General features: G+C 46.0%; 1 protein-coding gene across 1 annotated transcript; it reads right to left on the bottom strand.

Annotated features, from left to right (window-relative positions):
- Nucleotides 1-1514: 1514 nt before the first annotated feature.
- Nucleotides 1515-4778, bottom strand: LOC123158021 (metal transporter Nramp1). The gene is made up of 11 exons (XM_044576171.1): nucleotides 4478-4778; nucleotides 3930-4117; nucleotides 3797-3837; nucleotides 3615-3693; nucleotides 3406-3510; nucleotides 3210-3319; nucleotides 2938-3119; nucleotides 2590-2833; nucleotides 2256-2492; nucleotides 2059-2154; nucleotides 1515-1951 (listed from the first exon to the last, which is right to left on the bottom strand). Exons 2-11 carry the CDS (start codon nucleotides 4108-4110, stop codon nucleotides 1649-1651), a joined length of 1578 nt encoding a protein of 525 aa, XP_044432106.1. The 5' UTR covers nucleotides 4111-4117; nucleotides 4478-4778; the 3' UTR covers nucleotides 1515-1648.
- Nucleotides 4779-10585: the final 5807 nt, after the last annotated feature.

Below are 10585 nucleotides of genomic sequence, written 5' to 3'. Positions count from 1 at the left end.
AGAAACGTCTGAGTGCCTCAATTTTTGAATATGTTTTTTGCACGAAATCGAATCCGACCCAAGTTCATCTTGTTGTTGAACGGGTTATCGGACTTCCTTTTTGAAGGAAATTTTCATAGAGTATTGTGTTTTGATTTCAAACACATGCCTGTAAATTTTAAAGCCTTTTCCGAGGTAATCTTTGCCATCGCGTTGGTGTGAAACCAGCCCGGCAATGTTGCTCCACGGCTGTCGACCTGCGTTAGACAGGTTGTCACTTCGTCGAGCTCATGTCAACCTCATTGGATCATCACCCCAACGAGCTGACCAAGAGTTCGGCATCGCGGAAGCTAAATCATCACCGACATCGTCTCCCCATGGGTTACACGGGGCGGGCACACCGGCATCGCCGTGCGTTCACTTCATCAAGCCTGCATCAACCGTGTAAGTCTGGTTAGCTGGAGCAAAGTCTGTATGCCCAAGAAGTTTGGAGATTTGTGTTAAAAGATCTGAAATGTTTCGGCAGAGCCCATAGGGTACGATGGTCATGGTTTGTCTGCGACATCATTGATGGACCTTGCAAAGGATCCCATGTGCCCTGTTGCAGTACTGATCTGCAACTATTGTATGCCTGCACAAAAATCACCCTGGGAGATGGCGCCAGGACTAGTTTCTAGGGAAAGATGGATAGATGGTCAGGAGCCTGCTGAGATTGCTCCCGTGCTTGCCAAAACCTCGAGGAAAAGACTGGTTTCTGTCAAGGAAGGCTTTGCGAGCAACACTTGGATGACGGGACTGCACAGAATTAATTATATTGAAGCTATTGGCTAGTTTGTGTTGCTCTGGGAAAGAATTCAGCAAGTTAACCTTTCCGACATCGATGCTCACTGCTCGGGCCACATATTCGGCCAAGGCTGCTTATGATGTGCAATTCATTGGTCACAACCCTATGCCACAGGTAAACCTTGCTTGGAAGGTAAGGCCGAAGGCAAGGTGAAATTCTTTCTAGCGGATGGGTTACAAAAGAGAGGCTGGCTGAAATATCCTCTCTGTTGTTTATGTGACCAAGAACCGGAGACTGATGTGCACATCATCCGGGACTGATCCTTCTCTAAGCATGTATGGGGCTTATTCAGATCCTCTTATGAGAACCCAAACATCGTCGGAACAATCTCTACAACGAGGGAGCGAAAAGATTTGGGCTCGGTTGCCTCATGCATTGCATGGCACGTTTCGTTGGAAAGAAACCAAAGAACTTTGAAGACAAGAGCTGTGACCCTCTAGAGGGAGGCTTTCGAGAGTAAGTAACTGTTAGTGTCTTGACAGGCTCTGGAGATGTGCATAGTTTGTGTCTCCCTCCTGTCTTTTTTGTGACCGTGTTTTTTTCCTCTGTAAGCTGAATTTCTCAGCCCATTGTGCGGTTTCTCCCCCTTCTTAATTGAAAAGGCAGAGCTCCGGCAGTTTGCGGTCAAAAAAAGAGAGGGCATTGAGAGAAGAGAAAAAAAAACATCACCACAACAATTGCAGCAAAGCCGTGAACACTTGCAAAGCCTATTTATCATTGGCAGAAGACCGCACTAACACGATCTACAAAAACTAATCAATTCAATCAATATGCCTAGCTAACAAAATATTTCTATCTAGGATTAATGAGGGCGGTAAACAAGCATCAGTTTGATTGTACAACTCTGTCGTCCTCGCTGCCGCCCTCGTTGGCAACCTTCGCTTTCTCTGTGTCGTCAATGTCCTGCAGCTCGCGGCGAGACATGAACTTGACTGCGTCCTTCCTGAAGGTGAGGTAGACGACAGCAGCGACGTAGAGCAGCATCAGCGGGAACAAGGTGATGCCGACGAGGACGTTTGCATAGGTCGGCAGCGAGTTGTGGAGGATCCAGCCTATCAATTTCGAGCTGAGGAAGTAGACGTTTATCCCGATGATTATGAATCCTAGCGTCCATGAGAACCCTACAATCTGTGTACATAGGTACATGGATGGATTCAGCAAACAAATTCCACACTTCCACAGCCAAAAATATAAACAATAAAATATATTGATTGGTAGTTCGTAAGCTTGCTTACATAGGTGGAGTTGTTGCACTGGCCCATCTTGTTCCTGCTGCTGCTGAACTTGAGAAGAGGGATGAGAGCGAACGGTAGCTCAAAGGATAGTATCATCTGCTTGCATGGACGATAACCCGAGGCCAATATATGTCATGCATCATGCAGTATTCAGGATGTTTAACGATTCTGTGCTGTGGTGAAAACGGTGTACCTACCGATGCAATGATAATGAGACGACCGGCGCCACTGGAGCCTCCGATAATGGAGACAACCAAGCTGGGGACGATGGCGATGCTGCGGGTCATCAGGTTCCGCACCCACTTCTTCATCTTGATGTCCAGGAACCCCTGCATGATATATTGCCCGGCGTAGGTGCCAGTGATACTCGAGCTCTGCCCAGAGGCCAGGAGCGCCACACCGTACACGATCGCGCTCGACCTGCCCAGCACGTTCTAGAACACAACAACAATAACAATCAATCTTTCATAAACCACCATCGACCATGTACAGTTCAAAAAACGAAGTCAGTGGTCAACACATTTCACAAACCTTGAGTAGGAAGGAAGACGAGTCCAGTGTGAGGTCACCACACTTGGCGGCGTTCTCTGGCGAGAGGTTGCCGGCGTTACAGACAGTCCCAGAGACAGAGATGATTGCAATGTTGACGAGAAGAGCCACGAACAGCGCAATGCCGCTCTCAAAGAGGAAGAACCTGCATGCGTCGTTCATTCCTCTTACTGATGCGGGCGTGTCCCTAGACAGCACCAGGGCAGAGTGCAGGAATAGGTTGTGCCTGGAATAAATCCATTACCGTGAATTAATGTTCACATGTAAGATGCAGCAGCTAACAAAAAAAAACAGGTATGGCAAATGGCAGTTAAATTCTGTAGGACTTACGGCATTACAAGAGCCCCGAGGAGCGCAATGGCGTCGGCGGTGGCACTGGACCCGTTGAGCCTGGGGATGAATAGCCCCTTCAGCACCTCCTTTGCCGGAGGTTTCACGATGCTCATCTCCACGAAGAAACATGCCGCCATGACGAACACCAGCAGCGCAACCAAGAACTCCAGCTTCCGTACCTAGTAACACACAGAAGACATATCATGGGGCTCATTCTAGAAAAATCATTTCATTTCACTCAAGGGATGACAGTATGTGTAGCTGGTTACCCCGTATCTTTGAAGGCCGAGAAGAAGCAGCGTGCTAGAGCCAGCAATGAGAACACCGATCCATACCGGGATATTGAACAAGAGGTTGAAAGCGAATGCCGTTCCTATCACTGCAAATCACAAATATAAACATCACAGTTAAACGCAGATTTGTTTCTGTTGTTTATACTTTGGAGTATAATGCAGCGGTTCAAACCTTCTGGGATGTCTGCAGCAATCACAGCCACCTCTGCAAGTAACCATAAGCAGATCTTGACCCATACGGGATACTCTGACTTGCACAGCTCGGCGAGGTGTCTCCCTGTTTTAGTTGATGTCCACCGACACAAATCTAATTAGTTTGGTGTATCATGTGCATGACAAAACGAGTGTCACATATACTATATATATATGCCTCTTACTTACCTGTCACCACGCCAAGATTAGCTGATAGCGACTGTATAATTAGCGCGAAGATTAGGCCGATTAGAATCACCCAAAGGAGCTGCATGCGATCGAAACAGGGAAGGAAGCAAAAAAATTAGTTTCGACGGTGACTGACCGGCGAGCAAAGTGCAATGCGGAACGAACAAATGCTCAGCACGTACCTCGTATCTGTGGTTGGCGCCGGCTTGGAGATCCGTTTCCACTGTTTCAGTTCGGAACGCGTGAGCAGATATGTACTGGAATCATACTGCGTGTGTTGTAATTGAGAGAGATTTATGGAGAAGAGAGCATTACAGTTTCCAGGATCGAGGTAGGCCAAGGAGACCATGAAGCCTGGTCCAATGTGGCGCAGAAACCGTTTCCATGCAGGATCCTGCGAGCTGACACCAGAACCATCTCCTCTCAGGCCCGCGACGGCCTCGATGTCGACTTCTTCCTTGCCGGAGACCGCCGGCGTCTCTCTGTTATGTTCCATTTTCTAGCTGCAAAATTGCATTGCATTGGATTAAAAGAAGGTTACTTCAAAATCGTTCTAGATCAAATCTGGATGATACAGAAAGGTAGGACTTGATTTACGAAAAGAAAATCTACGCACGAACAGCTAAAGCAGTGAAGTCTGAACTAGTGGACGGCAATGCGCGGCGCCACTGATAGAGGCGGCGGCGCTTGGCGACGAACAGGAGCAGGGGAGCGCGCGAACAGAGAGGCAAGTGCAGGAGGCCGGAGAAGTATCGACGATTGACGCCCTATACTCCGGCCGGCCGCGTGACGCGTTAAAAGGCCAGGAATAAGCGAGCGAGGGTACAGGCCGGCGGAACTCCGATCTAAGGAACAAAACTCACCAATGGCCGGTGGAGGCGGAGGTGGAAGAGTGGAGGGCGCGAGGTCTTGTCGTGGTGCTTGCTCGATCGATGGTAGTCTGTTGGGAAACACCTCAGATCCAACTCGTCGATGGATCGCTGGTTCGCCGCGACTGCGACTTATATAGCATGTCGCTAGGCGCCGCCGTACAGTCGCCGCGCAACGGTTTTGTGGGGGACTGGGGCGGATACCCCGGGCTCGCGCCGCCGCGGGCGCGCCCATGGCCGGCGCGTGGGCGGCACGCGCCTCGGGAACCGTGAGACGATGACATGTCGAAGGCGATGCCACGCGCACGTGACGACACGCGGGTGGCCGCGTGCCGTGATATATGGGCGTCGCGTCGCAGGCGTTCGATCGGGCCAGGTGCATGCGTTGCATGAGAATGGCACGGTGTCCTTTTTTATCACGGCATGACGTGTCCTTTTGTCACAACCTTCCTGAGGAAAGTCCCTCAGAAAAGAAAAAACCTTCCTGAGGAAAGCCAAGCGGGCCATGAAGACCGTAAGGAAGTTCGCGATAGCCCACTAAAAGCTTCGTTAGGGACAGCTTGGTGCAGCAGGCGTGACATGGTTAATCCGCAGGGGAGCTGTATATCACAATCATTAATTATGGGGTACCCCTGTAAAGATCACATGAAGTTGCGTCCTCGCGGGACAAGTGTCGCGTCATCTGGCCCAGGAGATTTTGTACAGCGCTTCGCGTTCGACTCTTGTTGTGTGGGGAGGCGACCATGCTTGTTTTTTGTTTCCTGTTTTCACTCCCTGTTTTCTGGTTTTTTTACACTTTAGTCTTTCAAATTTTTTGGTTTTGTAATATGACTGTTTTTCCGTTCCTCCTATCCATCTTCCTGTCTCGTCGTCGCCGTCTAGCTTGTTTTCTCCGGCGTCGCTCCTCGTGTCAGCGCTGGCTTCTCCGGCTGTTGTTCCCCCACCTCCGTCCCTTCGATGACAGCCTTATCATTTACTATATGGTGACGACTGTGTTCTCGGTTCGTTAGAGTCGTCTGTGTTCATTTTTTTTCATTTTTGTTTTTTCCATCAAATTACTGGGTAACGGAGTTTTGTGGGTACTTACGAATGGAGGCTTTCAACACTATCAAATGACAGCTTTCACCTTGATCATACAATATATTTATTGAATCACTTGTTAACTTTTTGTATGTTCATTGCAGCCATGTCTTGCCCTTCTTGCCATATGCCAAGTGGCCTTTGCGCCCCTGGTGATACTTCTCCAGATCAGTTCACTATGGCGCTGGATAGGTGGTGTCGGAGGCGTGTTCTAAGTTCAGCAATTTTCTTTGGTTAAAATTGTTGGTGAAATTTTTTGGTAAGAATTGGTGGTGCTACCATAGTTATTTCTAGTTTGTTTATGTTGTTTCGAAGAGTTAGAATTATATGTCTTGTTTAATGTTGGCGACAGTTTTTTCAGTATGTTCCGTGTAATGTTAGAGCTCGTCTTGCTCGGTACATTGAGCATTGCAGGCTTTAGCCATTCGGAGGGGGGGCAAGGATGCTGAACTTACTCTTCAAACTATAACGAGGGTGTGTTATATGGGGTTGTGTTCAGACATGGTGAGGTCAACAGCAAATTCCATGGTCCTACCTGGGATGAACTAGTCACTCGTTATGGTGTCTGTTGTCGACTTGTCGTGATACAATGACGATTAGACTTGAGCACTATGGAATGTTGTTTGGTGTTGATTTTTATTGTGGTGATGATTTGTTGCTCCCTTTACCCTAAGTTGTTGGTTTTCTTTTGTTTTTAGACCATTTTTACCACAATTATTAGCATAGCTGATATGTTTCATGTGACTTTTTTGCTTGTGTTGGAACCTATTTTTGTACCCACAAGGATATGAGTGAATCTGAAAGGGACCTTGTCGGCACCTGTTTTTACACTTGTGGGGTCAATCTCAATTATTGGCAGTTATTTTTCATGTCACGTTGTCTATTCAATTACAACTAAATATTGTGTTCTCCTTTTGTGGACATGCTTAGTTCTTATAATCTCAACCGTCATGTCATGGTGTGCTTGACTTTAATTTACTATTTTTCTCATTTTCTATTTTTTTAGTTATTTCTCTATATAGTAATTTTAGTTTGTTCTTTTGTTTCTTCGGATAATTCCAAACCTACCGGTGTCAAGTCTGAAGAACACTACTGTAGGATGCTGCTAACGCGAAACTACAATCAGAGACCCTTCTACGAAGCTGTGTGTGATGCATAAATCGCAAATGGTGTCCTAATAAAACCTTCCCAAATAATATGAACTATCTGCAATGGTGGACTCATCAAACATGATTCAGATTATAGTTGCGTGTGCGATATGTGGCATACAGCTGATCCGTACAAACTATTTGCGATGAGCCAGAACAACAGAAATGGTCAACCATATCAAGGTGTGTGCGATATACGACATACAGTTCACTCGTATGAATTGTTTGCGATTAGGGAACACAACAAAAACGGTCAGCCAAATTAAGGTGTGTGCGATACACGGCATACATTTCACTTGCATGAACTGTTTGTGATGAGCCAAAACAACATAAACGGTTTAATGTAACAAGATGTGTGTGATACACGGCAAATATGTCAGTAGTCAGAAGTGTGTGGGAAGACCGATAACAACGCGGACGATTCCTGCTAACAAGCCGCGTGTGTTATGGGTAAATGGTTGTTGGTTTATAATTTGTCAGCGATTGATGAAATCATCACCGACAGGTTCACTAGTATAGTCTGTGTGCGATGCGATGAGCCAAGATTACATAAGTGACTAGTACACATATAACATTTGCACACACCAAAGTAAACAATTACGAGCATAATTAACTAGGATAAACGATCATATCTAATCATCATTTACTTTTTCTTGTGACGCTTGCCGCCGCTTGTAACTGTTAGATTTTTTGAGTGTATCCTATATATACTCCACTTATTCCATGAGCTCATTTGAAGCTACTGCATTCAAATCCCATTTTGAGAGAGACAGAGAGAGAGTGAGTGAGAGAGAGAGAGCTACCACTCCATGTGTTGAGTTCAAAGGTCTTTCCACACCAACTTTCAAGCCACCCCTTTAATCTCTAATCTTCCTCCCCGCTTTTTGTTGGGATATCCTCCTCATCTGAGCTGTGAGGAGATGGCCATTTGAAGCCTTTTAGGCAGCCCAAAGAGGTGCAGAAGCCCACTACCCATTAGGGTTATGACCTAGGGTCATTTTGCACATTCCATGCGAGTGGATGGGAATGCTTTACCCTCCATCTAGCAGCCACCACCAAGTGTGACAAAAATCAGTTCATCCTTCAAGGGAGAAGAGAGAAAACCAATAGAGTAAGGGAAGAAGAGGAAGATTGAAGGAAGAAGCAAAGGGAGCTCCTCCCAAAGGTTATGATGGTCCATATCCGCTACATTGTCTCCTTCAAGCTTCGGTTCCACCGTCTTTGGTGAGATTGTTCCAGTCCCCACCTCTTGAGCCCCAAATCTTGTTGTGTTCATCCAAGATTCAGAAATCTTGATGTATGAGATCGGCTAGTGTTGTCTAGAGAAGAACTTATTGTATCCCATATTTGATAATAGTGGAAGAGGATTTGCGTGGCTTCGGCCCATGGTTTTTTTGTTGGGTAACATAGCACGTAATTTCAAAAAAAATCCTACGCTCACGCAAGATCTATCTAGGAGATGCATAGCAACAAGGGGGGAGTGTGTATACGTATCCTCGTAGACCGTAAGAGGAAGAATTTCACAACACGGTTGATGTAGTCGAACTTTCTTTGCAATCCACCGATCGTGTACCGAACGTACGACACCTCCGAGTTCTGCACACGTTTAGCTCGGTGACATCCCTCGCCTTCTTGATCCAGCAATATGTCGAGGTAGTAGATGAGTTCCGTCAGCACGACAGCATGGTGACAGTGATGATGAAGTGATCTCCGCAGGGCTTCGCCTAAGCACTACGAAGTTATGACCGGAGGCGTAAACTATGGAGGGGGGGGGGCGCCGCACACGACTAAGATAATGTCTGGGTGTGCTAGGGCCCCCCCCCATATATATATATATATGTGTGTGGGAGTGAGAGGGGAGGCTGCCAGGAGGCGCCCTAAGTAGGCCGAGTCCTACTTGGGCTCCTCCCAAGTGGCGCCCCCGTCCTGCCATATTTAGTCGGAGGGGAAGGAGGGAGAGGAGGTGAGGGAAGGAAGGGGAATTCTATTCCACTCTTTCCCTTCCCTTCCCATCTTTCCTTCCCTTCCTAAGTCGGCCCATATGGGGGTGCACCAGCCCCTTGTGGCTGGTATGTTTCCCCACTTGGCCCATAAGGCCCATATCTTTTGTTGGGGGTGCCTGGAACCCCTTCCGGTGATCTGATATGTACATGGTGCCCTCCAGAACACTTCCGATGTCCGAATACCATCATCCTATATATCAGTATTTACCTCTAGACCATTTGGAGACTCCTCGTCATGTCCATGATCTCATCCGGAACTACGAACAACATTCGGTCAAAAAATCACATAACTCATATAATACTATATCGTCAACGAACGTTAAGCGTGCGGACCCTATGGGTTCGAGAACTATGTAGACATGACCAAGACAACCCTCCGGTCAATAACCAATAGCAGAACCTGGATGCTCATATTGGCTCCTACATATTCTACGAAGATCTTTATCGGTCGAACCGTTATGACAACATACGTAATTCCCTTTGTCCATCGGTATGTTACTTGCCCGAGATTCGATTGTCGGTATCTTTATACCTATTTCAATCTCGTTATCAGCAAGTATCTTTACTCGTTTTGCAGTACATCACCTCGTGACTAACTCCTTAGACGTTTTCTTGCAAGCTTATGATGTGTATTACCGAGAGGGCCCAGAGATACCTCTCCGATACTCGGAGTAACAAATCCTAATCTTGATCTATGCCAACTCAACAAACACCTTCGGAGATACCTGTAGAGCATCTTTATAATCACCCAGTTACTAAAGTTTGATAACACACAAGGCACTCCTCTGGTATCCGGGAGTTGCGTAATCTCATAGTCAAAGGAATATGTATTTGACATGAAGAAAGCAATAGCAATAAAACTAAACGATCATTATGCTAAGCTAACGGATGGGTCTTGTCCATCACATCATTATCCTAATAATGTGATCCCATTATCAAATGACAACTCATGTCCATGGTTAGGAAACCTTAACTATCTTTGATTAACAAGCTAGTCTAGTAGAGGTTCATTAGGGACATGGTGTTTGTTTATGTATTCACACATGTATCAAGGTTTCCGATCAATACAATTCTAGCATGAATAGTAAACCTTTATCATGAATAAGGAAATATAAAATAACAACTTTATTATTGCCTCTAGGGCATATTTCCTTCAGTCTCACACTTGCACTAGAGTCAATAATCTAGTTCACATCACCATGTGATTTAACACCCATAGTTCACATCGCCATGTGACCAACACCCAGAGAGTTTACTAGAGTCAATAATCTAGTTCACATCAACATGTGATTAACACCCAAAGAGTACTAAGGAGTGATCATGTTCTGCTTGTGAGAGAGGTTTAGTCATATTTAGATCTGTATGTATTTTGCAAGTCTACAATGCTCTGCATGGAGCTACTCTAGCTAATTGCTCCCACTTTCAATATGTATCCAAATCGATACTCGGAGTCATCCGGATCGGTGTCAAAGCTTGCGTCGATGTAACTCTTTATGACAAACTCTTTACCACCTCCATAACCGAGAAACATTTCCTTAATCCTCTTTAGGTACCTAAGGATGATTTTGACCGATGTCCAGTGATCTACTCATGGATCACTATTGTACCCCCTTGCCAAAATCATGGCAAGGCACATAACAAGTCTGGTACACAACATGGCATACTTTATAGAACCTATGGCTGAGGCATAGGGAACGACTTTCATGCTCTCTTAAAAGTGCAACTATCCCTGGGTGGTTTTGGTAATTCCTAACAACATATAGCTCATTGAGCTATTGCTATTTCAAGATAAATATTTCAGGAGAGCTCAATGATTGGCATGGCATGGATGAGAAAAGTGGATCCTCAAAATGCTAAGGACAAAAGGATTG

The sequence above is a fragment of the Triticum aestivum genome, chromosome 7B, assembly GCF_018294505.1.
Source record: "Triticum aestivum cultivar Chinese Spring chromosome 7B, IWGSC CS RefSeq v2.1, whole genome shotgun sequence".
NCBI classification, from domain to species: Eukaryota; Viridiplantae; Streptophyta; class Magnoliopsida; order Poales; family Poaceae; genus Triticum; species Triticum aestivum.
The sequence above is the reverse complement of the archived record's forward strand: the minus strand, read 5'-3'. Positions and strand labels throughout refer to the sequence as shown.